The sequence below is a fragment of the Panonychus citri genome, unplaced genomic scaffold (genome assembly GCF_014898815.1).
Source record: "Panonychus citri isolate SS breed McGregor unplaced genomic scaffold, ASM1489881v1 Contig00118, whole genome shotgun sequence".
In the NCBI taxonomy this organism is placed as follows: Eukaryota; Metazoa; Arthropoda; class Arachnida; order Trombidiformes; family Tetranychidae; genus Panonychus; species Panonychus citri.
Window position 1 is genome coordinate 310965 of NW_026515523.1, and position 26942 is coordinate 337906.

The 26942-nt window shown below is 31.8% G+C and overlaps 9 protein-coding genes across 11 annotated transcripts; 2 read left to right on the forward strand and 7 right to left on the reverse strand.

Annotated features, from left to right (window-relative positions):
• Positions 1-2150: 2150 nt before the first annotated feature.
• LOC128390308 (uncharacterized) lies at positions 2151-6507 on the reverse strand. The gene is made up of 14 exons (XM_053350002.1): positions 6304-6507; positions 6167-6234; positions 5963-6104; positions 5753-5895; positions 5584-5677; positions 5341-5492; positions 5140-5286; positions 4503-4745; positions 4322-4426; positions 4195-4266; positions 3790-4135; positions 3597-3717; positions 2811-3538; positions 2151-2734 (listed from the first exon to the last, which is right to left on the reverse strand). The coding sequence occupies exons 1-14, from the start codon at positions 6374-6376 to the stop codon at positions 2226-2228; spliced, it is 2943 nt and encodes a 980-aa protein (XP_053205977.1). The 5' UTR covers positions 6377-6507; the 3' UTR covers positions 2151-2225.
• Positions 6508-7314: 807 nt separating this feature from the next.
• On the forward strand, positions 7315-8820 carry LOC128390331 (histone PARylation factor 1-like). Its single transcript, XM_053350041.1, has 5 exons — positions 7315-7542; positions 7602-7791; positions 7860-7967; positions 8043-8257; positions 8319-8820. Exons 1-5 carry the CDS (start codon positions 7404-7406, stop codon positions 8654-8656), a joined length of 990 nt encoding a protein of 329 aa, XP_053206016.1. The 5' UTR covers positions 7315-7403; the 3' UTR covers positions 8657-8820.
• Positions 8821-9484: 664 nt separating this feature from the next.
• LOC128390339 (uncharacterized) lies at positions 9485-10977 on the forward strand. Its single transcript, XM_053350051.1, has 2 exons — positions 9485-10289; positions 10368-10977. Exons 1-2 carry the CDS (start codon positions 9923-9925, stop codon positions 10802-10804), a joined length of 804 nt encoding a protein of 267 aa, XP_053206026.1. The 5' UTR covers positions 9485-9922; the 3' UTR covers positions 10805-10977.
• A 234-nt stretch (positions 10978-11211) lies between these two features.
• On the reverse strand, positions 11212-15339 carry LOC128390361 (uncharacterized). The gene is given in 15 exon segments (XM_053350075.1): positions 11212-11867; positions 11944-12525; positions 12528-12682; positions 12746-12866; positions 12937-13264; positions 13353-13424; positions 13520-13624; positions 13700-13942; positions 14046-14195; positions 14251-14402; positions 14494-14587; positions 14663-14805; positions 14873-15014; positions 15077-15144; positions 15204-15339. Coding segments are annotated over 15 exon segments (2937 nt in total). The 5' UTR covers positions 15277-15339; the 3' UTR covers positions 11212-11358.
• Positions 15340-16327: 988 nt separating this feature from the next.
• LOC128390313 (cell adhesion molecule DSCAM-like) lies at positions 16328-26045 on the reverse strand. Its single transcript, XM_053350007.1, is given in 10 exon segments — positions 16328-17439; positions 17442-18260; positions 24407-24574; positions 24637-24756; positions 24825-25103; positions 25167-25278; positions 25379-25549; positions 25619-25738; positions 25799-25929; positions 26030-26045. Coding segments are annotated over 6 exon segments (2289 nt in total). The 5' UTR covers positions 25228-25278; positions 25379-25549; positions 25619-25738; positions 25799-25929; positions 26030-26045; the 3' UTR covers positions 16328-16597.
• Positions 18512-19445, reverse strand: LOC128390358 (cell adhesion molecule DSCAML1-like). Of its 2 annotated transcripts, XM_053350074.1 has the most exons (3): positions 19168-19445; positions 18929-19095; positions 18512-18706 (listed from the first exon to the last, which is right to left on the reverse strand). In XM_053350074.1, exons 1-3 carry the CDS (start codon positions 19244-19246, stop codon positions 18647-18649), a joined length of 306 nt encoding a protein of 101 aa, XP_053206049.1. In that variant the 5' UTR covers positions 19247-19445; the 3' UTR covers positions 18512-18646. The 2 variants fall into 2 exon arrangements, with proteins under 2 accessions (XP_053206049.1, XP_053206048.1); XM_053350073.1 differs by having other exon boundaries at positions 18615-19095.
• On the reverse strand, positions 19465-20521 carry LOC128390353 (cell adhesion molecule Dscam2-like). The gene is made up of 3 exons (XM_053350067.1): positions 20215-20521; positions 19850-20149; positions 19465-19788 (listed from the first exon to the last, which is right to left on the reverse strand). The coding sequence occupies exons 1-3, from the start codon at positions 20339-20341 to the stop codon at positions 19643-19645; spliced, it is 573 nt and encodes a 190-aa protein (XP_053206042.1). The 5' UTR covers positions 20342-20521; the 3' UTR covers positions 19465-19642.
• On the reverse strand, positions 22069-23422 carry LOC128390344 (cell adhesion molecule DSCAM-like). 2 transcript variants are annotated; one of them, XM_053350058.1, is made up of 6 exons: positions 23222-23422; positions 22880-23158; positions 22702-22821; positions 22476-22640; positions 22291-22310; positions 22069-22219 (listed from the first exon to the last, which is right to left on the reverse strand). In XM_053350058.1, exons 1-6 carry the CDS (start codon positions 23280-23282, stop codon positions 22208-22210), a joined length of 657 nt encoding a protein of 218 aa, XP_053206033.1. In that variant the 5' UTR covers positions 23283-23422; the 3' UTR covers positions 22069-22207. The 2 variants fall into 2 exon arrangements, with proteins under 2 accessions (XP_053206033.1, XP_053206032.1); XM_053350057.1 differs by having other exon boundaries at positions 22291-22352.
• Positions 25404-26917, reverse strand: LOC128390303 (peroxidasin homolog). The gene is made up of 5 exons (XM_053349996.1): positions 26812-26917; positions 26620-26739; positions 26376-26549; positions 25619-25738; positions 25404-25549 (listed from the first exon to the last, which is right to left on the reverse strand). Exons 1-5 carry the CDS (start codon positions 26915-26917, stop codon positions 25404-25406), a joined length of 666 nt encoding a protein of 221 aa, XP_053205971.1.
• Positions 26918-26942: the final 25 nt, after the last annotated feature.

Genomic DNA, 26942 nt, shown 5'->3' on the forward strand with positions numbered 1-26942 from the left:
ATAGTTATTTTCTTTCCAGTTATAACACAAACAATCAAATCAAAAAAACACCTCTAACCGTAACTGTGAAGGTGTGAAAAAATTTATCGCGTTCATTATCACGATTTGAAAATATTCCTATTACTGAATTCCAGGCTGAATTTTACTGAACTCAGAAACTTTCATTCTAATCTTAATGGCTGTTAGAAACACGAAATGAAGTCAAACTGATCTCTTTTTTCACTTATGATCCAAAAAATTTTGCCGAACCATTTAAATAGTAGAGAATTTTATTTGTACTCAACCTGTTTAGAGTTGGTTTAATGTACAGTAAAACCTCTGATAATGGTACTGAGTGGAAATAACTTATTCTCACTATTTACACAGCATTCGTACGAACAGAAATCATTTATTAATCAAAGAAGTTTTCATAATCAAAAGTAAATTGTGAGAGTAAATCTTTCGAGAAACAGCTTCCAGAAGAAATATTTGTGAATTGATTGAGGGTGATTTCTGACTAAACTAGTTGTGTTCGATGGTAGAAACTTAAATATTATGTTTTCAAACTTGGAAAAATCAACTTTGTGTCCATAGAAATCATTCAATGATTGATGAGTTTTTACCTCCTGATTGATTAATCAATCTTTGGTTTAAATTTGTTGGCCATTCATCAAATAGACTCGTGTTGGTCCATAAATTTTATTGAAATTGATAAATAACATTAACTTTATCAAACATATTTCCCTCGCGATGGATAATCGTCCCGATTATTCAGTGTTTGTTATTGTTTTTTCGAGCTCTTCAATTAAAATCTTGCAATTTTCATTTTTTATATTGACACTCAATTCTCTAGATAATTTACGCAAATGAACTCGAGCTTGTTCTCTGTATCGTTCTTCTTGAAATTTACCAAGTATCAGTATCTGGTTCGATTTTGATATAATTGATATGAAGTGAACGATACAAACAATACGACACTTTCAAAGATTTTATCATTTCTTCAAAATTGCCTGACAGCATAAGAACTTTTAGTTAAGTTTTGCCTAGGTAGATGTAATATCGCAAAAGGGTGCGGTAAAAGTGATCTATATTTTAAAATCAACTGAAACTGATTGATTTTTGTTTTAACATCCGAAATTGATATCGAATCAATTTTAATTAATTCACTTAAATTGGTTGACTCTAATGGGTTACGACAATGTTCTGACTATCAACAAAAAACTGTTCGAAATCAATTACCAATTCTCTTATCAGTTTTTCAAAAACAATCGATATCATTGATCACAATTAAAAGCAATCTAAATGTTCAGTATTGTAACAAATTGTAACAAATTGAACCTAATAGATATCTAGAGAATTTATCAGATTGTCAAATGGATACACATTATAACAATGTAATCACAATAATTTTATCAATAATTTTTTAGATAATCGAGGTTGTCACGTAGGCGTAGAACATAAAATGTTAGATTGAATGATGGTAAACAAAATAGAATGAATTCGTTTAGAGCCGATGTTATTTTTAGTACAATTTTTCGGTTTGGCTCACTTGTCTTGGTACTTCGAAGTTCGAACATACATATTTACAGGACTTCTGATCTAAGAATAGAAAGGTTACAAACAATTGAAATTTTAAATAATACAATAAAATAAATCAACTCAAGTCTCCAAAAATTGAGCTGATACTCAATCTATCACTAGTTTAGATGTTTAATTCAAGTATTAATACTAATCCAAAAAATTGGCTTTATTAGTTAAATTCAGTAGGTTGAAATTGAAAGGTTTACCTTTCTGTATTTTAAACTTAACGTTTCATGGTATGTAAATGGAGCACAATTAATTGGTTCATTATCAACTTGAATTAGAACCCATGAAAATTCATCAATGTTAACAGTTGATTCAATTAAATCAAGTTATTCTGGTAACTTCACAGGTAGTGTTTTAAATTATCATTTTGTTATACTAATTAGTCAGAAATCGCCGAATTAAGTCTCAAATTTTTCATTGCATAGTAAATTTATCACGATTAAAATTCTGAAATTTAGACTTGTAAAGTATCAAGTTGTTTTGGTTCAGATGCTAATATTAATAAATGATATATTAATATAAAGCACGTTTGATTATCGATTACTTCTGAACGAAAAATTGGATGAAAAGTTTGATTAGCTCAGTTTGTTAAATAAACTTAAGACTTTTTTAATGGTCGGAAGAAATTTTTTCATTTAAATGTACTATTTTCAAGTTGACTAAATGTTTTCAGTTTGATCCATTTGTCTTGTCCATTCGAACGAACTGGTTTCTCGTTCCGACGAAGACATTGAATTAAACTTTCGAGTGCAGGTTTCTTTAAGTTTTCCATTGATAAGCATTGGGAATATAAATCCAAGCAAAAGTCCAACGGCAATGAACAATATGATTATACCAAAAGTAGCTCCTCCGCTTGTTCCTCCAATGGTAAGTTGATCACTTTTAAAACTATTTCTTCCACTTAATTGTTGATTTTTGTATTCATAATTTTTACAAACTCCTGAATCAATCGGATTTGCTGATTTATCGTTAATTGTATATCCAGATAAACTACATGAACTTTTCCCATCGTTTTGAGGACAATAGTTGAACGATACACAAAATTCACCAGCATTTGTCCAACTAGCACAAAGAGCAGCACATTGATCCAAATTTAAATTAATCTCAGTGTGAAAAACTTGAGAGACGATTTGCCGGCCAGTGGATTTAAATAGTTCTGAAACTTTCGCTGAAATAATTCAGATATTGAGTTATATTAATAAAAATATTCATTTTCTCTTCAAAAAAATATGAACAATACTTACGAATATAAATGTCGCAATTGCTACTTTCCTGTGACATCGAATCAGTATAATATCCACTCAAAGTACAAGAACCATCACATTGTTGGAATGAGAAACACTCATCAGAGGAACTACACATTGAAGCACAATCATCGAGTGGAACATCAATAGCAATGCTAAGCGATTTTTTAAACTCTCTTGAAGATATCTTAATGTAATCTAATAGTCGGTTCTTTGAGTAAATTTTACAAGATTCATCTTCTGTCGTTCGCGAGGATAAATTAGCATGGATAATGTTTGATGTATGACAAGATGGTTTATCTGAATATTGACAATAAACGAAAGTCTCACAAAGATTGACATTATCATGAGCACAAGTACGATAACAATCCCCAAGATTGGAAACATCTTTGGCTAGTATAACATCACCATTAGAATCAATCAGTTTCTTGCCAGTCGCCACCAATACGAAAGAGTCTCTATTTTTATCTAACTCATAAGTTACGTCAATGACTTTCGTAAATACAAAATAAACAATGAAATCTTCGAGCAAATAGAGTGGTAGAGTGTTGCTACGAATATGATCTTCCAGCTTGTCAAGATGAATTTCATGTTTGAATTGCGAATAACTATTGATTGGATAATATATATCGCAAGTTGTTCCATCATCACTATTGACAAGGCGCTTTTTAGATAGCCGACTACAAATGCTTGAAGTTTTGTCTTGAGGATTGCAAACTACAATTACCCTTTTTGAAAGAATTATATAATCAGTATAAAAGTCAATAAATTACCATGAAAACTTACTCTTGGTCCATATAGAATCCAGCTTGTTTGTAAAGACAATCTCCAACTGATTCTGCATAAATTTCTGATAACCTTGAAATCGTCTTCTGAGACAATTTCATTCTCTCCTTATGTAAACTATCTGTTAGCAAACGAAAAAGCGAAAAATTATTTTCCATCTTCGATATCTACCCAAGTGTCATTTTAAATTTACCTTCAATATTGGGAATTTTCAAAAAGGTTACCAATGCTATGATATTTGTATTTTCGAAAACGAGTTCGATATCAGCTATTCTTCCAGGAGAAATGTTCTGTCTCACCAAACTGGTCTTGAGTTTGTTGGCAAATCCGTTATAATGACTTTCTGCATACTTTATACAGTTAAAATCTTCTTCGTCTTTGTCACAACTGAAGTAAATTGCCAAAGTCTTTCTATCATTTGAATCAGGGTAACAATCACTAAATCGTAGAGATAATTCAGCTTCATAATCTCGACCCGATTCTGCCTCTTCTAATCCATAATAATCTTTTATTTTCTCTTGGATAAATGTATAAGTTTCCTGGATAACCAGAGAAAAATATTAATATTCAATAGATTTATTTGGTTTTTCTCACTTACGTTGTTTACTTTTTTATAATTGTTTGTTGTAGTTCTCGCGAGAATAAAACCTTTGAATAATTTGGCATCGTACTGTAAAAGGTCCAAAATGTTAATCATAAAATGTGCGATTACCTTAGATACTTACTGACGAAATGAAGTAATGGCTGGTAACGAATTTGTCATATTTAACTCCCTCGAATTCATAATCGTAATCAACTCTTTCCCAAACATAAGTTTCGTATCCTGATCTCTATGTTTCATTTGGTTGGGAAAAAAATCTGAATATTAATGAAGATATTATTTTTTTTCCAAGTTAAACATCTTACAATGAAAACTTTACCAAGATATGAGTATTTATATGCGTCTTCATAGTTGAGGAAACCATATGAGGTGAATGTTCCGTAAGAACTTATTCCCGGACTATTCGGACCAACAGCAGAGTTCAAACAACGACCTTCTCTCAGTGATACATGTACAGTTCCCAAATTATAATCGTATAGAGATTCCGTTATAATCCCTTGTTCTATTGTCTTCAAACTTGTGGTTAGATCTTCACTGTTAACGAACATCTAAGAAATAGAATTTCAAGTTTTAGAAAATTCAAAATATTAATAGATCATAGAGATTAATTAAAATCGTTTGAAATCTAAGCGTCTTTTTGATTTCTTTAAATGGAAAGACTTTAACTGTAAGCTTTCCTTTAATTGGGAAACTGTTTTGAAAGTTTCGATTATTATTTGCAAAAGAGTCGAAATTTCATTTATAAGTAATGGAACTTATGATGAGTTTGAAATTCTTTTTCGGTTGTGTTTCATTCTTGAGATGTTCACTAATTATCGGTAATCTGATTTAATTTATTTTGGTGGAAGAATAATAAATCACAGAAGATGATATTTAGGTAATCTCAAGTTCTAATATGAAGGTTTGGTTGAAAATTATCACAATTTCCACTTTATTAATTACCTCACTTAAGGTTATCGATTTTCTGGGTCCATCAACAGTAGTTTTAGCAGTGAAATGATAGCTCGATTTTGACATTTCTGGTTCCATGAACCAATCATAAGATTTTGATGTTATGAAGTGCAAAGGACAACCGATTCCTGGTGTAACCTGAAGGTGATAAATTCTTATAATAACTCATGAAAAGTCTTGTATTCTTCTTACCGTGACAAACTTATCAAGCTCTTCCTGTGTTTTAGTAATTGAATAAATATCCAAGTTAACATTTTCTCTGAAAGTTACGAGCTGAAGAGATGAATCCATACCCACGAACTGTAATCGACTCGCTTGTAAAATTCCAGGAGAATCTAAATGAGCTTTATTAGAGAATTGGTAATGATCAACAATGTTAAAGACAAATTAAAATACATTTACACTTGAAATATTTTCTTTAGAAAATCGACTTACTTTTGTAATAATAAATAATATCAAGATTTCTATTGAACGTTGTCTTTGCAGAATGGACTGGAAATCCTCTTATATTTGTATCTCCTCCTTTTCTCTATTCAATCATTTATTTAACTTGACTTTATTATTTGAGTTCTAGAAAAGAAAATTAAATGATCACAATATTTACCCAATTAAAACTCTTTCCATTGATCCTGAACAGAATCGAAGGTCCCGTCAACAGTACATGATTAAGAAGAGGCTTTTTCGAATCGATGTTAAAAAGAAAGTTGTCCCATTGATTTTTGAAAGTAAATTTAGTACATTGTTGGTCTGTTGATACGTAAAAATGATTAAGAACACAAAACCATTCGTAAATTATCACTTTTACAATACTTACTCTGAATAACTAATCTATCGTTTTCGAATTCACTGGAATAAAAAATATCCAACTTATCATCTCCTGATGATATTGTAATTTTACCGCGAACAACTTCACTTGAGTGAACGTACTCTCGAATATCGTAAACTTGATCACTAGACTAAATTGAATATTCCATTAACTATCTAAGAATCATTAGAGAATAATTGAAGATCCACTTACCGAGATTAACTTTGCAGTTATTATCCAATTTCCTTTATCCACTGACCAAGGAAAATCGTGAAGAGATTCTAAGACAATTAAAGGTTGATTTTGATTAAGAGATGGATTTAGATTGTTAATGAATTGACAAAACTTACCAGTAGATATTTGGAGTATATAAAAGTTTGAGAGAAATGTAAAAGTAAACAAATTTAATAAGAGTGAAATCATTTCGATTTACTCAATGAATTAACAAAATGAAACATTGAAGTTACAAATATTCCAGAGATGAAAACTACCAGTCTTTTGAATAATCACAAACAGCGATAATTAACTAATCTTGTTTGTAATGTGATGATAATCACTAATAATTAATTTGAATCGATTGCAAAAAATTAGAGTCTCACTCATTTGTTTTATTTATCAATTCTATCCAATGATTTCGGTTTTTTACCCAATGAACCGAACTGCAAATGAACTAAGAAAATGATTAACATTATTCTGGGATTCATTGGTTATTTATTCAAATAATTAAGCTAAAATTGATCAATTGGGTGTCTAGTTGCTGGGCCAAACGTCACAATTAGACCGATTTGTAAACTTTCAGCTGATACAATTTGGAGCATTTTATTCATGATCATGATGTTTGTTTTCAGTGATGATAAAGACCTGATTTTCTACCTTGACAAATGGATGAGGTTTTAAGATAAATCAATTATTATCCACAACAAGATAGTTAAGGGTGTATTTTTCTCGTGTGATTGTCTATCTACAATATATTGAAAGTAACCATTCAAATCAAGGTAGAATTGATATCAGTTGATTTTTTGAATTACCAATGAAAAGTTCGTCGTGATTTAAATAAAATGAGTTTTAATGCAAACAATTGAACGAACCAGATCCAGAACAAAGTATTACATGTAAGGCGTTATTTCAATGGTAATTTGCTTAATACTGGGAAAAGAAGATGAAAACCAGAAGATTAAGTTTGATTGGAACTTATTTTTAATTTATTTATTCTTTTATTTATTTAATTATCAGAAAGTTTAAGGAAAATTTGACCAATCATAGGAACGAATTTGAATTGAATAAAATTGAAGCGCCAAAACTTTTTTCTTATCAAAAGATTTGGCGCTTTAACAAATTACGAATCCATTTGGTTTCATTTGTTTACATTCACAAGAAGGTTTTTCATCTGTTTAGTTGTGTTGATTGTTTGATTGTCTACATTTACTTTTGGTTTCATTTGATTTTCAAAATGTTTACTAAAAAGTCCAAATCAATTGACTCTAATCAAATCAATGAGAAAATAAAGAAACATTTTCTTGTTTCAATGCCTGAAGATTTTTTCAAATTCTGGTCTTTCTGTTCATCATTAAATCCACTTAATCCAAAAGGTAAATTGGTAATTTTCTTTTTCTTCAATCTCTTATCCTGAGTGTTTTCTTTTCTTTAGCTTCATTGAATGAAGTTGATATTCTGTTAGTTGGTCCATTTGATATAATTGATGGAAAATTAAACGATGAAACTCTGGACCAAACTGATCCGAATGTCCTTCTTTGTTATTATCGTTTCTTTTATGATGTTCCCGAGCTTCAGACTGTTCTTCGTGACCCAAAGTCTAATTTCCATATTGGTTATTTCAGGTAAATTTTCATCTCCTGTTTAAAGAAACAACTAGTTAATTGAATATTCTTTTCCATTTTATCCATAGAGATTCGCCCTCTGAAATGCCTTCAATGGTTGTTTCTAATGATCCAGACAAATCATGTCTCATTAATCCTCTTGGTGATAACCTTTTCTCAGGCCTATTGGCTCATTGGTAAGATTTTCTATTGTTATAAACAATCACCGAATAACAATTGAATTTTAACTCGTTCTTGTCTATGTCCAAAAGTGAGGATTTGGCCAGAAGAAAAAGTGACAAGAAGATCGTAACCGAAAAGCTCATTGGTAAAATCAAAAGTTTCGCTGAAAAAAACAATATTAGTCTAACTAACGATGAGATGAAAAGAAGAAAGAAAAAAATTGTCACCAAAAGCTTTCATGGAGCTGGAATTGTTGTTCCATTTGAAAAAGATGTTGGTTATCGACCTTTACCTGAATCTGATCGTGAGTTTCATGACACAACATTATCCTTGCTTTAACTAATTGATATCTTTAATTGACATAGAAAATCTTAGAAAATTACTCAAAAAGCTGATTGATTTGCCGGAAGAGGATCGACAAAGAAGCAAATCCTATGAATCATTGAAAGAAATTGTCAATCTAACCAATTTAGCCAATGACGAATGTGACTTTGGAATGACTTTGGAGTTAGGAATTGATCTTTTCTGTTTTGGTCATGAATTTTTCAATCGATTGATAATCTTCTTACTTGGTACTGCATATGAGCTTTTGGATAGACAAGAGTTTGGGACAATAATTGAAGCTCATATTGGAAATCGTAAAAATGAGAAATTGATGAAATTCAACCTAAGAAATAATCTCACAAGTTCAACATCATCTTAATTGTCAAACTGATTTTAAAGGATCACAGAAAAGTTTATTAATCAATTCACTTCATTCACTACATTTAAATTGTCTCTTTAAACGTCACTAAATGTATTCAACCAAAGATGCATTTTTTTTTTAAATATCTTTCAATTAAATTGAAACAATTAATACAATTGTAATTTCCATTCTCTGATCGTTTTTTTGACATACCCATCAGTCGATGTGTAGTTTGGATTAGCTGGTGTTGATTTCACTGTTTGATTCTCAGTACAAGGAATCAGATTTTGATCAAATTCAATTACTATTAGACCAAAGGTGAGATGAAACTTTCTTCAGCTCACCTAGAGCTTTTTCCTGAGAGGCAATCAAACCTCTGGCACATCGATACTCGGGTCTACTTTTGTAAGTCCGATACACGCTCCATAATTATGATAGTTACGAAAGTTCATCTCGACATTGGAATCTCTACTTGTGGCATTACAAGTTCTAACTTCAATCTTCTTTTGTAAATAAGGGGAAAGAGAAAGTTCAACAATGCAATTACTTTGTTCGTCTTTCAATTTTCAGAATATTTTTCGTTTTCAGTGTTTAAAACGATTTTTCTAAAAGTCTCATTTTTGACCATTGGCTATTTAAATCTCTTTTACTTAAGAATATCAAGATTTTATACATTTGTAACTCGAAAATAGATCATAACGGAAAGTTTAAAATAGAGTAGCATCGAATTTGCAGTTTTTTCGTCACTAATACAAATCAAATTGAGCGCTTTTGCTTTGCCTCTTCTCCACTTTTCGTTTTCTGGTTTTCACGGAAAAAGTTTTCTTTCAATCAAAACAATTGATTTAATTTAATGTCTCTGACAGAGACTCTCTGTTAATATTTGATTCTATTGTCCAGTGACAAAATTTCATGACTATAATGGTACAAGAAATGACAGTTATGTTACTGTTACCTGATTCCAACGGATAAGTGAACCAACTCAGAAACAAACAACTTTAATGTAAAGTTATTTTTAGTATCAATTGTTGCTCTCAATTAGAGTTTTTTTCTTGATCCTGATGTTAAACCCGTTTTTTTGTGCTAAACTTATTCTCTATCGTTCTTGGTGTTTGCTGGAGTGTTGTGATGACGATGGTAACTGTACCTGGCAGTGATTAGTTTTATGTGCTGTTGTCAACATCAAAATCAAGTTAACAAACCAATGAACCATCGATAGTCAAATCAATAGTTTTATTGGTGAATATTTTTTTTAGTTGGTCTATAGCTCGATGATTAAACAAAATGGACTCTAAATTTGTGATTTTTGGCCTATCCTGTGTTTTCTTTTACTTTTGCATATCAAATGTACTGTGTAATTCATGTTCCCCTCCAAAGAAAGATGAGAAAATTGTTCCTAAATCTGGTGATGGTCAGTGTTCCCCGACTCCTGAACCTCAACACGAATCATTTGCTACTCGATTTGCTGACTGTCCATTAAGTCCCGAAGTTGGTGAAGGTCCATATTTCATTGAAGAAGATATCATTCGGTCCAATATTATTGAAGATCGCGAAGGAACATCTCTCAATCTTACTTTAAATCTAATTGATTTCGCTACATGTAAACCAATTGAAGGAGTAAAAGTTTACATTTGGCAACCCGATTACTCAGGTAATGTTATTGTATCGATTTTCTTTCAAAATTAAGACTTAATGATTTACTTTTTCATTTGTGTTAACATAATTTCAGGCATTTACTCGGGATTCATGGATAAGCCAAGGATAAAACGAGAAAAAATGTATCCCAAAGATGCCAGAAGATTCTTACGAGGAGCTCAAATAACCGACGACAATGGTACAGTCTCTTTCGAAACACTATTCCCAGGACATTATCCAGGACGAACACCTCATATTCATTATCGAGTCCACACTAAAAATGGAAACGTCGCTCATATTGGTCAAATATTTTTCGACGAGTCAACAAGTAACATTATCCATTCAACGTTCCCTTACAATCAAGTTCAAAGTCGACGTTTAAAAAATGAAGAAGATGGTGAATTTAATTACTTTAACGGGAAAAAGAGTATAATCAATATTGACCCTAAATCGTTGACCACAGATCAACTTGAAGGCTCGTTAAGCTTAGCGATAAATCCCCTTCATCACTCAAATCTCATGTGGGGTTAAATTGTCAAGTTGAATTATTCAACAAGACTATTAATATATTGTTATTTTTTTCTAAATCATTTATAATGTTGTCAGTCTAATCATCTAATTACTGTAATAATATATTTCTGTTAAACAATTGTATTGTTATATTGTTTTCGCACTAAATATTTCAACACTCATTCAACCATTGATCAGAAATGAAATCTAATCATTTTCATTTTTCCTTATTGATTATACTTCAAATGATCGACTAATTAAGTATGAAACAAATCGATGAGAATTAGAAAATTAATTGATTTATGATAAAAACGTCAACTTGTAATTTATTTAAGTGTAAATTTATTGTTTAATACCAGAAACAATGGTTACAGTTTCAAATGGATGATTAACGAAACTTGAAAATTAATTAAACTAAAGGAGATCAATTAGAGTGAGAAAACAAAAAGATGAGCTTAATTGTAAAGATAATTATTACATTTGTAGTTATATTGTTCACAAAATTTTTCATCGAACTTGATTGTAATAAATCAATTTGATAGTCAGTTTTATGAATACAAACATGTATGTAAATTTTAAAGTGACTGAATATTGTCAGTTTCATCGATTTGCCTTGTCCATTCAAATGAATTGATTTCTCGTTCCGAGGAAGATATTGAAACAAACTTTTGGGTGATTATTTCTTTTAATTTTCCATTGATAAACATTGGGAAAATAAATCCAAGCAAAAGTCCAACGGCAATGAACAATATGATTATACCAAAAGTAGCTCCTCCGCTTGTTCCTCCAATGGTAAGTTTAAAATTATTTCTTTCATTTAATTGTTGATTTTTGTATTCGTAATTTTTACAAACTCCTGAATCAATCGGATTTGCTGATTTATCGTTAATTGTATATCCAGATAAACTACATGAACTTTTTCCATCGTTTTGAGGACAATAGTTGAACGATAAACAAAATTCACCAGCATTTGTCCAACTAGCACAAAGAGCTGCACATTGATCCAAATTTAAATTAATCTCAGTGTGAAAAACTCGAGAGACGATTTGCCGGCCAGTGGATTTAAATAGTTCTGAAACTTTCGCTGAAATAATTCAGATATTGAGTTATATTAATAAAAATATTCATTTTCTCTTCAAAAAAATATAAACAATACTTACGAATATAAATATCGCAATTGCTACTTTCCTGTGATATCGAATCAGTATAATAGCCACTCAAAGTACAAGAACCATCACATTGTTGGAATGAGAAACACTCATCAGATGAACTACACATTGAAGCACAATCATCGAGTGGTACATCAATAGCGATGCTAAGCGATTTTTTAAATTCTCTTGAAGATATCTTAATGTAATCTAATAGTCGGTTCTTTGAGTAAATTTTACAAGATTCATCTTCTGTCGTTCGCGAGGATAAATTAGCATGGATAATATTTGATGTATAACAAGAAGATTTATCTGTATACTGACAATAAACGAAAGTCTCACAAAGATTGACATTATCATGAGCACAAGTACGATAACAATCCCCAAGATTGGAAACTTCTTTGGCCGATATAACATCACCATTAGAATCAATCAGTTTCTTGTCAGTCGCCACCAATACGAAAGAGTCTCTATTTTTATCTAACTCATAAGTTACGTCAATGACTTTTGTTTTCTCATACACTATAGTATGTGTGTGTACACCACCGGTAAAGTAGATGCGTAATGTCTGACGACGAATATGATCTTCCAATTTTCGAGATCGATTTCTTTTTTGAATAGAAAAAAACTATTCACTGGATAATATACATCGCAAATTGTACCAGCATTCTCTTGGACAACTTTCTCTGCAGATTGAAGCCTACCACAAATATTGGACCTTGTATCTTCGGCATCACAAAATATAATAACTCTTGAATAGATAAATTATTAATAGATTAAATTTAAAGCTCGATAAGTTACCATGAATACTTACTCTTTGGCTAAATAGAATCCAGCTTGTTTATGGAGACACTCTCCAACTGATTCTGCAGATACTTGAGATGAACTTGAAATCGTATTCTTGGACAATTTTATTCTTTCTTTGAATACACTATCTGTCAATAAAGAAGAGCGAAAAATTATTTTCCATCTTCGATACTTACCCGAGTACCATTTTAAACTTACCTTCAATATTGGGAATTTTCAAAAAGGTGACTGATACTATGATATCTCGATCTTTAAAAGAGAGATCAATATTGACAATTCTTCCAGAAGAAATATTTTTCCCCGCCAAAGCCTTCTTGGCATTGGCGATAAACTCGTTAAAATGATTTTCCGCATATTTCACGCAGTCCAAATCTGCTGCTTCTTTACAAGTGAAATAAATTTCGAAAGTCTTTCTATCTGTAGAATCAGGGTAACAATCACTGAAACGTAATGATAATTCCACTTCGGATTCAGCCTCTAATCCATAATAATCTTTTGTAATGGATTCGATAAATTGATATGTACTCTGAATGTTTAGAGAAGAGAATTTTCATCGGTATTATCCAATAGATATTAATACAATTAATTAATGTAGTTGTTTTTTTCTCACTTACGTTATTTACTTTTTTATAATTGTTTGTTTTAGTTTTGACCAGAATAAAACCTTTGAATAACTTTGCATCAGCCTGGTGGGGATTGGAAATTTTGTCAAGATCTTGCAGAAAATTTCATGAAATTTTCAACTTCAATCGTGAAATGAACGATTGAAACGATTACTTACTGACGAAACAAAATAATGACTGGTAACGAATTTATCATATTTTTCTCCCTCAAATTTATAATCGTAATCAACTCTTTCCCAAACATAAGTTTCGTATCCCGATTCCTTTGTTTCATTTAAATAGAAAAAAAAGTTTTGATTTTCGTAAGAAAGTTTTTGATTGAAGATGTTGAAACATACGATGTGCACTTTACCGAGATACGAGTATTCATAGACATAATCGTAATTGAGAAAACCAGCAGAACTGAATGTTCCGTAAGTACTTATTCCTGGACTATTCGGACCAACACCAGAGTTCAAACAACGACCTTTACTCAGAGATACATGTACAGTTCCCAAATTATAATCGTACAGAGATTCCGTTATAATTCCTTGTTCTATTGTCTTCAAACTTGTGGTTAGATATTCACTGTTAACGAACATCTAAACAAAAATTTCCCAATTTGATAGAGAAGATTCATTCAGTTATTAAGAATGATGTAACCGAATGGATGTGTCACTAAAGATTATAATACATGTACTTTACCTCACTCAACGTTTTTGATTTTTTTGGCCCATAAACAGTTGTTGTTGCAACGAAATGATAATTAACTAACCAAGACATTCCTGGTATCTGAAACCAGTCATGAGATTTTGATGTTATCAGGTGCAAAGGACAACCGATTCCTGGTGTAACCTGAAGGTGATAAATTCTTATAATAATCGATGAAAATGTTTTGTACCCTTCTTACCGTAACAAACTTATCAAGCTCTTCTTGTGTTTCTGTAATTGAATAAATATCCAAGTTAACATTTTCTCTGAAAGTTACGAGCTGAAGAGACGAATCCATACCCTCGAACTGTAATCGACTCGCTTGTAAAATTCCAGGAGAATCTAAATGGGCTTCATTAAGAGAATTGGTAATGATAAACAATGTTAAAGATAAATTATAATACATCCACATTTGGAATATTTCTTTAGAAAATCGACTTACTTTTGTAATAATAAATAATATCAAGATTTCTATTGAACGTTGTCTTTGCAGAATGGACTGGAAATCCTCTTATATTTGTATCTCCTCCTTTTCTCTATTCAATCATTTATTTAACTTGACTTTATTATTTGAGTTCTAGAAAAGAAAATTAAATGATCACAATATTTACCCAATTTAAACTCTTTCCATTGATCCTGAACAGAATCGAAGGTCCCGTCAACAGTACATGATTAAGAAGAGGCTTTTTCGAATCGATGTTAAAAAGAAAGTTGTCCCATTGATTTTTGAAAGTAAATTTAGTACATTGTTGGTCTGTTGGTACGTAAAAATGATTAAGAACACAAAACCATTCGTAAATTATCACTTTTACAATACTTACTCTGAATAACTAATCTATCGTTTTCGAATTCACTGGAATAAAAAATATCCAACTTATCATTTCCTGATGATATTGTAATTTTACCGCGAACAACTTCACTTGAATGAACGTACTCTCGAATATCGTAAACTTCATCACTAGACTAAATTGAATATTCCATTAACTATTGAAGAATCATCGGAGAATAATTGAAGATCCACTTACCGAGATTAACTTTGCAGTTATTATCCAATTTCCTTTATCCACTGACCAAGGAAAATCATGAAGAGATTCTAAGACAATTAAAGGTTGATGTTGATTAAAAGATTTTGAATGAATTGACAAAACTTACCAGTAGATATTTGGAGTATATAAAAGTTTGAGAGAAATATAAAAGTAAACAAATTTAATAAGATTGGAATCATTTCGATTTACTCAATGAATTAACCAAAATGAAACATTGAAGTTACAAATATTCCAGAGATGAAAACTACCAGTATTTTGAATAATCACAAACAGCGATAATTAACTAATCTTGTTTGTTATGTGATGATAATCATCAATAATTAACTTGAATCGATTGCAAAAAATTAGAGTCTCACTCATTTGTTTTATTTATCAATTCTATCCAATGATTTCGGTTTTTTACCCAATGAACCGAACTGCAAATGAACTAAGAAAATGATTAACATTATTATGATCCTTGATAATTTCAAGATAGTTGAGGGTGTATTTTTCTCATATGACTGCTAACCAAAATTGAACCGGCTAAATCAAGACAGAATAGTTCACTACATTTGCGTATGAACCTGAGCATGTATATCACATGTAAGGCGTTATTTCAATGGTAATTTGTATGAGATTGGGAAAAGAAGATGAAAACGAACAGTTGAATTCAGATTGCAAGATTCTTACAACCATCGTAAAGTATTCTCAAATCTTGAAAGATAAATTGATTTAATTATAATTAGAAAGAATTTGAAATGAATAAAGTTAATGCACCAAAAGATTTTTCTTATAAACTAAATAACTTTCTTATAAAAGATTTGGCGTTTTAACGAACCCACTTGGGTTTCATTCAGCGAGTAGAGAGACAATCAGACAATCATAATTAATTGATTTATGATAAAAACGTCAACTTGTAATTTGTTTAATTGTAAATTTATTGTTTAATATCAGAAACAATGGTTACAGTTTCAAATGGATGATTAACGAAACTTGAAAATTAATTAAACTAAAGGAGATCAATTAGAGTGAGAAAACAAAAAGATGAGCTTAATTGTGATAAATTAATAGATTGTAATCAATGAGAAGCTAATTGTAAATCGATTTCAATCCAGATAATGGCAATGGTTAATTCACATGATTAGATTAAATTGGATTTAGATGAAACAATTAAGTATAAAAGTCAAAATAAGAAACCATTTAAAAAAAGATATTGATGAACCAAAGAAGATCATGATAAAGATCAATCAATTGAGTTTAAAAGTCGGAATTAAATTATCAATCATTGAAGAAAACAAACATCATTGACAATCAAAAAGTCATATCGATGTTCAAAATTATCAACATAATAAAATGATATAAATACTGACATGAATAGAGTGAGACTTGATTACTTCAGGTTGATTAAAATGGCAAAAGTGCTTAGTTAATTAATAAGAAATTTCTAGCCTAGAAATGGAGAGTAAATTGATAATTGACAAGGATACGAAATCGAATTGATGAGCAAGATAAATTTTCGATCTATTGAGGATAATCGTAGAAGTGTCGAGCATCTCCGAGAGTAGAATTACGTTTTTCTGTACCAACTGGTATTTTCGAGTAAGCAGTCGGAAGTTGACCATTGAAAGAATCTTCGAAAGGTCCAGCGGCAACTAGAGACATTGTCTTATCATGATCGACGAATCGCTGAACTGTTCCAAAAGTGGTTCCAGTGGATCGATTGTAAGCCAAAGTTCCTGCTTGAGATGCTTGACAAAATTCAAAGTTTGTCTTGGCCACGGCTTCAAGTCGAGCCTTTTTCACAAAGACAAAAGCAATAACAATAACAATAATGATCGAGGCAACACTGATGGTGATAGCGGGAAAATAAACCATAGCACCAAAAGATGATGACATTGACCCATGAACTGGACCAGCACCTCCTAAAAGTGAGGTCGAATCATAAGATGAACCTGAGAATGTTAAATCATTAAGAGATCGACCAGTTTTAGAGGTTATTATTTGACTCGGATCACTGATGCCATGTTCATTTGAAGCAGTAATGTAGAGCTTATAAATTGTCGATGGATTAAGTGAGGTCAAAGTGTATTCATTGACCTCTTTACCATCATAGGTTAATGCTAATTCCTTCCAGTCGGGTTCATCAAATTCTTTGAAATGTAATTGAATCAATTGAACAGAAGCCGTTCCAGGAGCAACATTGTATTTCAAACTAAGACTGTCTGGTGTTGTCGATAGGACTTTAAATCGAGGTGAGGGCGGAACATTGCCCAAAAGGGTTTCAGCCAAGATTTCCTGATACTCAGGTCCACTTCCAGCTGAATTATAAGCTTTGACTGTGATCGCATAAGTAGTTCCTTGACCAATGAGGTTAGCAAATATTCATAAGTGTGGTTGTGAGAAGCAGCATCAATCGTTTTCAGAGAGTGCGGTGTCTTGAAGTCACCCGCTCGTCGATAGCCAACATAATAGCCCAAAATTTTGCCGTTCCATTTATCTCGAGACGGTGGTTTCCATGAGACTCGAATAGTAGTTGGTCCACGAGCAATAGCTTGCAAATCAACTGGAGCTCCGGTTGGTTCCTCTTCCCCTGTTTCAAATTTAATGGTTCGAGAGGGTTGACCGATTCCGACCTCATTGAGAGCGATAATTTCCGCTTCATAGAAAGAACCAGGTTCTAAACCATTGATGAGAACATTGTTCATCGATGAGGTAACATTGATTTCTCTGAGCCTTTCATTGCCTCCCGGGCCAGTGATTTTCCAGTAACGGACAATATACCCTAAAATGGGTGAAGCATTGGACGACGGGGCTGCCCAGTTAAGGCTTACACTTCGAGACCAAGCTTGGCGAATCATCAAGTTCTGAGGTGCAGGTGGAGCTTCAATAATAGTAACTCGAATGTTTCTCTCATCTTTACCAAATTCATTTTCAGCTAAACACAAATACGATCCATCATCAACCAGATCAGCTGATCTAATGGTTAAAGTACTTTTGAGCCCTTCGGTTGTTGGAGTGTCCAAAATTGTGTGACGTTGATAATCAACCTTGTTCAGTATAACTGAATCTTTAGACCATCGAATAGTAATAGGCTTATCTCCTTCAGCTGAACATTCAAGTTCGAGGGAAGTGTCTCGTTTAGCTGAAACATATGATTTTTTCTCCTTGAATTTAGCCGGGAAAACTGTAAACAGAATAAGAAGCAAAAATAATCTGAAATTAGAAATCAAATGTATCAAAAGGTTGGCTGAAAATTGAGAAATTCAGTTAATTGCTTGAGAGAGGCGCTTTTAGGTCGACATAATTTATCATCAAAAGAAAAAGAAATTAATTAGTTATATTCATGATTACCAACAACATCAATGAAAATTTTCTTTGACAATGGGAACCCAATTGAATTGTTAATTATACATTCGTAGGTTCCTTTGTTTTTAACAGAAATTGATTCGAAAGAGAGAAAAGTTGAATTATTAGTTAGAGGGTTAGAAATTTGTTGATAATCATTCGGATCTTTAACTAAAGACCAAGTAACTGTTGGAATTGGATAACCATTGGCTAAACAATCAACCGTTAATTGTGAACCAGATGAGATTCTAATGTCAGTTGGTTCTTTAATCCAAAAAGGTGGAACTAAAAAAGATAAACAAAACAAGAAAAAAGAATCAGATTAATATTTATATCAACTATTCAGATTCGAGGTTCGCTAAATTAAAGTAGAAAACCTTTCATCAGTAAACTGCTTGTAAACGATTCAGTTCCAAATCTGTTGGATGCCACACAAGTATAATTGCCAATGTGTTTACTTTTCAAATTTTTCATCTCCAATATCGAGTACATTTCATGATTTCTTACATCAATATCAACATTGTTGTTATTTTCGGCTTGAATTGATTGTCCATCTTTTAACCATTCAAAAGTTATTGGCACATCTCCGGAAGATACGATACAATTAATGACTAAAATTGGTTGATTTAAATTCACTTCATTGGGAAAGGTGAAAGGTTGAATCCTGGGGCGACCTTTAAACAATCAACAATAGACAAACAAAACAAAGCATTAGTCTAAATTGAATCTAAATCATGGATACCAACCTGATGATGTTATTCCAGTTGAACTGTAGAAACAAATTATGAACAAAATCGCGGGTAAAGTTGATGGAATCATTGTCATAATTAATTGCTCTCAATCAAAGAAAACAACAATTATCACTAATAACATTTGGGCTGATATAAGATCAAAGGTATAACATATAGAACCGCAATTTTCGAACTCGCATAAATTTCATCGATTTTGACTCAAGTTCTAGATTTTCTTGCCTCCGATAACAAATTAGATCACTTTAAATAAGACTAACCAGCTCATCGTATTATCTTACCCAGAACAGTTACTTTGATTTGCTTGGTTATCGTTCCTAAATCATTCGAAGCAGTACATTCGTAGATCCCTTGGTCACTTTTTTTAACTTTTTCCAAAACAATTGACGATTTCGATGGCAATTGAAATGATTAACTGTAATAACACAAAGGATAATTGTAATTCTGAAAAGGTTAATGAAATGTTTCCATGTTATGAATTAGTTGGTTTACTTTGATCAATCTTCTTCCATGAAATGATTGGTATTGGAAACCCTCCCGCCAAACAAAACAGATTCAATGGTTGATCATGTTGAACATCAATCACTGAATTAGATGTATTCATCCAAATTGGTGGACCTGAAGAAATGAATCAATCATGAGTTAGAGGAAAAATGACCACGATTGATTGGTGTCCGACCTTTGATAATCAATGGAGATGTAAATTTATCATCACCAAACAAATTGGAAGCTGAGCAAGTGTAATTTCCAGAGTGTTTAGCTTCAACTGATTGAATGATCAAGCCGAATGCATTGGTTATTGGCTCTACAATTTGTTTGATTCCATTCTCTAAGCTATTAGTCTCATCAATTGGCTGATTGTTTCGTAACCATTGATATCTAATTGGTTGGGTTCCAGTTTCAGCCAAACAATAAACAAGAATTGATCTCCCAATCATTGGATTAGTTGGAAAATTAAATGGTGTGATCCTTGGAGCATCTGTACGGAATCAAGAACAATTAAAAGAATTAGCTATCGAGTCTATGAGATAATCACATACATACCTTGACAAAGTATAAATTGTGAACTAATTGCAAATATGAGAAAAAAATTACAGATCATAGTGAAGAGTAAATTGTCAAATTGAAACCGATACAATTTGATACAACAATGGGTAATGTCAAAGACCATTAGTCAAGTAAAAGAGTAAACAAAGATTGAACTTTGCCGCGATCTATGAAAAAAATGACGAGACCGTTTCTTCAAATGAGATTGAAACAAACTCGATGAAAATTATTCATCAAGTTCTGGTTGTGAATAGCAAGCAAAAGTGGATTACTACGGACCAAATTTCTCGAAGCAATTATGATCTAATGACCATGCAACTCTAAATACCGTCAATATCAATGTTGAATTCAGTCCAAAGATTTGGTTGGACACCGTTGGTGATTGAACATCCATATCTACCCGAATGCTTGGAATGAGCTTTTGAAATACTAAGTATTTCACCGTCGACTCTGATGACAGAATCATCAGAACTTTCAACATTTATCCAAGATCCTATTGAAATAATGGTGATTAGAATTTGTTTACAGAATAATTAAACAGTCAATTTGAATACCTTTGAAAATTTTCCATGAAATTTTAGGTTTAGGAAAACCTGAAGCGGAACATTTAACCGAAGCACTTTCACCATATTTTATCGAGCGATTAACAGGTTTTTCATTCCAAAATGGAGGTCCTATTATCGTATAAATTGAACTGAATTATTAAACAATCGGAAAAGTTTAGATAAGTATTTACCTTCAACTTTAAGTTCGATTGAATAAACATCTGATCCAAATCTATTGGATATTTTACAAGAATAGTTTCCCGAATGAATTGATGAAATTGAATCAATCATAAGAACAGAAACATCTTCACTGGTTCGAATTCTTGTTGATGATAATTCCTTAATTTCTACACCATTTTTGAACCAAAGAATATTAAAAGGCAGCGATCCTGAAAGAGCTTGACAAGCGAATGATGTCTTGCCTCCGATCAAAGGTTTGATTAATGGCGAAAATGGATTAATCTTTGGACCTGAGGAAATAATCAAAAAAATACTAATTAGAGCGAGAACTTCAAATTGTTATGATGGAACTCACTTTCTTGACCAGTACACGATAATAGTAAACAGCTAAATATAACAAAAGTGATCATTGTCCTGACCTTAAGTTAGATTATCTAAACACAAGACAAGAGACCAAGACCTTTGACTCTTTGTAAACAGAAAATAAACTTGATTTTGTCAAAATAATCTTGATAAAAGCGCCATTTTTCAAGTATCTAAAGAATAACAAAGTTTACCATCAATTGAGATTGAAAATTCGTGTCTTAAATCAGGTTCAATTCCGTTGCTTATGTAACAAGCATATTGACCTGAGTGGTTCGAATAACCTTTTCTGATTATTAATTCATCAGAATTTGATTCCAACGTTGATTCATGTTTATCAATTGGAGTCCAAAGGGATTCTAAACATGGAAGAGAAAAAAGAAAACAAATGAATGAGAAATGTTTGAATGAAGAAAATGAAACAATAATAATAACCTTTGTATCTTTGCCAAATAACTTTAGGTCTTGGAAAACCAAGAGCTGAACATTTGACCGAAACACTATCACCCATGTGAATTTTTATATTTTCGGGTTTTTCTTTCCAAAAGGGTGGCCCTTGACACAATAGAATAGCACAAAAAAAGTTAAACATTTCGTATGATAAATGTAACATTAACCTTCTTGTCTCTTTGTACCTTCAATGTTCAACTCGATTGAAAACTCATCCCAACCAAATCTATTGGAGATTCTACAAGTATAATTTCCTGAATGATTTGAAGAAATTGAATCAATGATCAAATTGGAAAGATCTTCATTTTCTCGAATCCTGATTGATGAGATTTCTCTGATTTCTTTTCCATCTTTGAACCAGATAAAAGACAAAGGCAATGATCCTGAAAGAGCTTGACAAGCGAATGATGTTTTTCCTCCAACCACTGGTTTAATCAATGGAGCAAATGGATTCACTTTTGGACCTAAACACGAAATAAATTTGGATAAATTGACAACGTTATTCAATAGTAAACAAGTAGGACTAATCACTTACTTTCTTGTCCATTTGAAACGCTAATAATAGACAAAGACAAAAGTACCAACAACATTGTTTTGCTTAAACAATTTCAGTCAACAAACACCAATCAACATAAATAAAGATTAATCTATGTGTTATATTATTGGAAAGCGCCACTTTTCAAGTTTAAAAGGAAACTTAATTGGATATTATAACATTACCATCAATCGCAATATTGAATTCGCTCCAAAGATTTGGTTCGATTGAATTTGATACTAAGCAACCATATTTTCCTGAGTGTTTTGGACTCGCATTTACTATGCTAAGCTGATTGTCGTCAATTCGTTTAAATAAATCCGATGAATCAAGAGATGTCCAAGATGAACCTGAAAAGAAAAAGTAATTTTAAAGATGAGAACATTGATCCGAATGTCTAACCAAACAAACCTTTTGAAATTTTCCATTCAATTGTCGACTTTGGATAACTACTTGCAGAACATTTGATAACAGAAGATTTACCAAGTCGAATTCTAAGGTTCTCTGGTTTCTCATTCCAAGATGGTGGACCTGAGATTAAATAAATTCGATAATCAGTAAATAATAAGGATAGACTCTTGAAATTTACCTTCCACCTTCAATTCCAGTGAACTAATGTCTGAGCCGAACTGATTTGATATTTTACATGTGTAGTTCCCTGAGTGACTTGGTGAAACTGATTCAATGATTAGATTAGAAAAATCTTCAATTGTCCGAATTCTAATTGTTGAACTGTCACTTATTTCCTTGTTATCTTTGTACCATAAGATGTTCAATGGTAAAGATCCAGCGGATGCTTGACAAGTGAATGAAGATTTACTTCCTATCACAGGTTTGGACTGAGCTGTGAATAGATTTACTCTTGGATCTGTAATAGACAATTTAAAGACATTAGTGACCAATTATATGGATGATGGTGGTTGGTACTTACTTTCCTGAGCGTAAATCCATTGGATAAAAGTGAATAGAATCAAATAACTTTTGGAAAACATCGTCACAATGATCAGACAAATGATTCGAAATTTGATCACAAAAACACAAAAGAGTCTAAAAGGTAAACAGTTGATTATAAACTAGAAAATAACAAGAAAAGCGCCAACTTTCAAGAGAAAATGTTTCTTTTAAATAAAAGATTTACCATCAATCGAAATACTAAATTCACTCCAAACATTTGGTTCTATGTTATTGGTAATCAAACATCCATAGGAACCCGAGTGTTGTTTCCCTGCCTTGGTGATGATTAGCTCATTGTCAACAATTTCCACATCATATGAGTTTAATTTATCAATTGTGATCCACTGTGAGTCTAATGAAGAAAGAAATCAACTTATTAATCAGAATGTTCCAACCACAGAATCTTAGAAAACAAACCTTGTTTCATTTTCCATATTGTCTTTGGTCTTGGATAACTAATACCAGAACATTTGATTGTTGCTCTTTCTCCAAGTGATAATTTTAAATTTTCTGGTTTAATTAACCATTGAGGTGGTCCTAGAAAGATGAAAATATCAGTTAATATCAATCAATCGAATGTAAAATCGGTTGGAAATTACCTTCAACAAGTAACTCGGTGGTATAAAAATCCTCTCCATGTCTATTTGATATCTTACAAGTGTAATTTCCTGAATGACTTGAAGTAATTTGATCAATCGCTAAAGTCGATGGTTCTTCATTTGATCTGATTCTTATATAAGGTGAATCATGAAGCTCTTTTCCATCTTTGAACCATTTGATTTGAATCGGAGGTGATCCAGATAGACTTTGACAAGCAAATGATGTCCTTCCTCCAATCACTGGTTTGATCAATGGAGCAAATGGATTCACTTTTGGACCTAAATCATAACATAAACATTAATTAGTATCAAATATTTCACATCAAAAACTTACTTTCCTGAGCATTGGTCACACAAAACCCGATTATCAAAACGATGGTTAAAGTTATCATATCTGAAGTTCTGTATTGTTGATAGATTGTTACAAATGTAAACAATTTAAAGCAAATGTTGTGATTTTGACAATAAATTGGTAAGATGAATAGTTTTTGAATAACTAATAAGACAAGAAAGCGCCAATTTTCAAGCAAATAAACTTGATTGTATTCTAGAAATAATAATACCCTCGATTTTGATCTCGAACTCAGACCAAAGATTAGGTTCGACTCCATTGGTAACTGAACAACCATATCTACCGTTATTCTGATGAGAAGAGTTTTTCACAATCAATTGATCAGCAATTCTTTCAATGTTTCTTTCGGCAATTAAATCGATGTCAATCCAATTGGAATCTAAAACGATAATCAAAATATTGTCATTAGGTAAAGAAATCAAACAAGTTTCATATTTGTACCTTTCAATTTTTTCCAATTTATTCTTGGTTTAGGATAACCTGCAGTTGAACATTTAATTTCAATTGTTTCCCCAATATGAATCTTCACATCATGAGGTTTCTCAATCCAACTTGGTGGTCCTAATTAAAAACAATTTAATAGTTGATAATAAGATGAATATATGAAGATAAAGACACTTGAACCTTACCTTCAACAAGTAACTCTGAAGAGTATGAATCAGAACCATATCTATTTGAGATTCGACATGAATAGTTTCCCGAATGACTTGATTTAATTGAATCGATAATTAACATTGATGAATCTTCAATGTTTCGAATTCGTATTTCCGATGAATCAGAAATCTCTTGTCCATCTTTAACCCATGTAATTGAAAGAGGTGCAGATCCAAAGAGACTTTGACAAGTGAATGATGTTTTTCCTCCGATCACTGGTTTGATAAATGGACTGAATGGATTCACTTTTGGAACTAAAAAGAAACAAAAACTCAGTCAAACAATTTAAAATCATGACAATTTCATAGATTACTCACTTTCTTGACCAATAATACGATCACTAATGATGAACAAAATTACCAACTGAACGATCTTCATGGTCAATCAGCTAAATTCTCAATGATAAACATATGAAATATCAAAACATTTCTTTTCTCAGATGAAAGAAATGTTTTATTTTACAAGATCCACAAAATAGAAAGCGCCGATTTCAAGCAAACTGACAATATACAAGAAAGATGAACAATACCCTCGATTTTGATGTCAAATTCTGATCAAAGATCGGGTCTGATTCCGTTCGCTACTGAACATCCATATCTACCACCAGTATCACGAGAAGCATTTGATAGAATCAATTTTTCACTTGATTGTTGGACATTTTCATTTGTAGTTCCATTGGAAGATAAATTAATCCATGAACCTTAAAAATTGATTCGAGGATAAAAGAGACATGAAAGGATATTGACAATTGAGATTTTGATATAAGAACCTTGAAATTTTTTCCATTGGATAATCGGTTTAGGATAACCTGATGCTGAGCATTGGATAGTTAATGAATCTCCCAAAGTTGATTTAACATCGACAGGCTTTGAAATCCAATTAGGTGATCCTGTTGATTGAAAGTTAAGTTTATCAGCAAAAGCAATGAAATTTCAGTCTAATGGGTTACCTTGTACAAGAATCTCAGATGTGTAAGAGTCTTGGCCAAACCTATTTGACATTTTACAAGTGTAATTGCCGGAATGACTTGATTGAATTGAATCGATAATCAAAATAGATGGATCTCCATTTGATTGAATTCTAATTGATAATGAATCGAGAATTTCATTTCCATCTTTGTACCAAGTTACATGAAGAGGAGGTGATCCTGAGATACTTTGACAAGTGAATGAAGTCTTACCTCCAATCACGGGTTTTACCAATGATGAAAATGGAGCAACCTTTGGAGCTTAAAAATTGGTAATAAAGAGCAATTAGTAAATTTCTTGAATCAGAATTTTTCATTCATACTTACTTTCTTGCTGATAGCTAAGTTTTATAACGAGAACAAAAAATGTCAAACTAGCAGAGAGTAAATGATTCATCTTCATAATTGATATTCGAGATGGAAATACAGAAAATTTTGGATAATGTTATTATAATAGAACATTAGATTTTGTCTTGTAAAAGTTGTTTTTATGTCTAAATAGATGAAAAAGCGCCGAGTTCAAGCAATATAAGTAAAGAAAAATCTTCGGAAACTTTACCTTCAATTGAAATTTCGAACTCAGACCAAAGATTAGGTTCGATTCCATTTATGGCAGAACAACCAAATCTTCCATTATCAGACCGAGAAACGTTGGTTATTATCAGTTTATCATTTTCCAATTCAATATTCTTAATTCTTGTGCCTTCCGATACAAAATTTATCCATGATGAACCTTTTAAAAAACAGGACAAAAGTAAATATAGAAAATGAAATAGAAAAGGATTTTTCCAAATTTCAGTTACCTGAGAGTCTCCGCCATTGAATTCTGGGTTTTGGGTGACCCGATACTTTACAATTTACGATAATTGTTTCACCGTGATGAGATTTTATATCCTTTGGTTGCTCAATCCAATTTGGTGGTCCTAATTAAATAGAAACAATAATTAATCAGAGATGTGACCATTGGATCAAGTATCAAGTTAACATGAACTAACCTTCAACAAGAAGCTCAGTTGTAAAAGTATCATAACCAAATCTGTTTGATATTTTACAAGAATAATTTCCTGAATGACTCGATTGAATTGAGTCAATAATTAACATGATGAATCTTCATTAGTTCGTATTC

Coding starts and splice junctions, on each gene's coding strand:
- LOC128390339 (XM_053350051.1), top strand. CDS start 9,923: ATGGACTCTAAATTTGTGATTTTTGGCCTATCCTGTGTTTTCTTTTAC. Junction 10,290..10,367: donor TTGGCAACCCGATTACTCAG/GTAATGTTATTG, acceptor ACATAATTTCAG/GCATTTACTCGGGATTCATG.
- LOC128390331 (XM_053350041.1), top strand. CDS start 7,404: ATGTTTACTAAAAAGTCCAAATCAATTGACTCTAATCAAATCAATGAG. Junction 7,543..7,601: donor AAATCCACTTAATCCAAAAG/GTAAATTGGTAA, acceptor TCTTTTCTTTAG/CTTCATTGAATGAAGTTGAT. Junction 7,968..8,042: donor TCAGGCCTATTGGCTCATTG/GTAAGATTTTCT, acceptor TATGTCCAAAAG/TGAGGATTTGGCCAGAAGAA.
- LOC128390303 (XM_053349996.1), bottom strand. CDS start 26,917: ATGTTAATTATTGACTCAATTCAATCGAGTCATTCAGGAAATTATTCT. Junction 26,740..26,811: donor AACTGAGCTTCTTGTTGAAG/GTTAGTTCATGT, acceptor CTATTTAATTAG/GACCACCAAATTGGATTGAG. Junction 25,739..26,375: donor GTTCGAAATTTCAATTGAAG/GTAAAGTTTCCG, acceptor TTCAATCAACAG/GATCACCTAATTGGATTTCA.
- LOC128390344 (XM_053350057.1), bottom strand. CDS start 23,282: ATGTTTTCCAAAAGTTATTTGATTCTATTCACTTTTATCCAATGGATT. Junction 22,822..22,879: donor ACTGGAATTGAAGGTGGAAG/GTAAATTTCAAG, acceptor ATTTAATCTCAG/GTCCACCATCTTGGAATGAG. Junction 22,641..22,701: donor TGAATGGAAAATTTCAAAAG/GTTTGTTTGGTT, acceptor TTTTCTTTTCAG/GTTCATCTTGGACATCTCTT.
- LOC128390358 (XM_053350073.1), bottom strand. CDS start 19,246: ATGACAATGATTCCATCAACTTTACCCGCGATTTTGTTCATAATTTGT. Junction 19,096..19,167: donor AACTGGAATAACATCATCAG/GTTGGTATCCAT, acceptor GATTGTTTAAAG/GTCGCCCCAGGATTCAACCT.
- LOC128390308 (XM_053350002.1), bottom strand. CDS start 6,376: ATGATTTCACTCTTATTAAATTTGTTTACTTTTACATTTCTCTCAAAC. Junction 5,896..5,962: donor CGATAGATTAGTTATTCAGA/GTAAGTATTGTA, acceptor ACGTATCAACAG/ACCAACAATGTACTAAATTT. Junction 3,539..3,596: donor GGATTCTATATGGACCAAGA/GTAAGTTTTCAT, acceptor TCTTTCAAAAAG/GGTAATTGTAGTTTGCAATC.
- LOC128390353 (XM_053350067.1), bottom strand. CDS start 20,341: ATGGTCTTTGACATTACCCATTGTTGTATCAAATTGTATCGGTTTCAA. Junction 20,150..20,214: donor ACAATTTATACTTTGTCAAG/GTATGTATGTGA, acceptor GATTCCGTACAG/ATGCTCCAAGGATCACACCA. Junction 19,789..19,849: donor ATCTCCATTGATTATCAAAG/GTCGGACACCAA, acceptor TCATTTCTTCAG/GTCCACCAATTTGGATGAAT.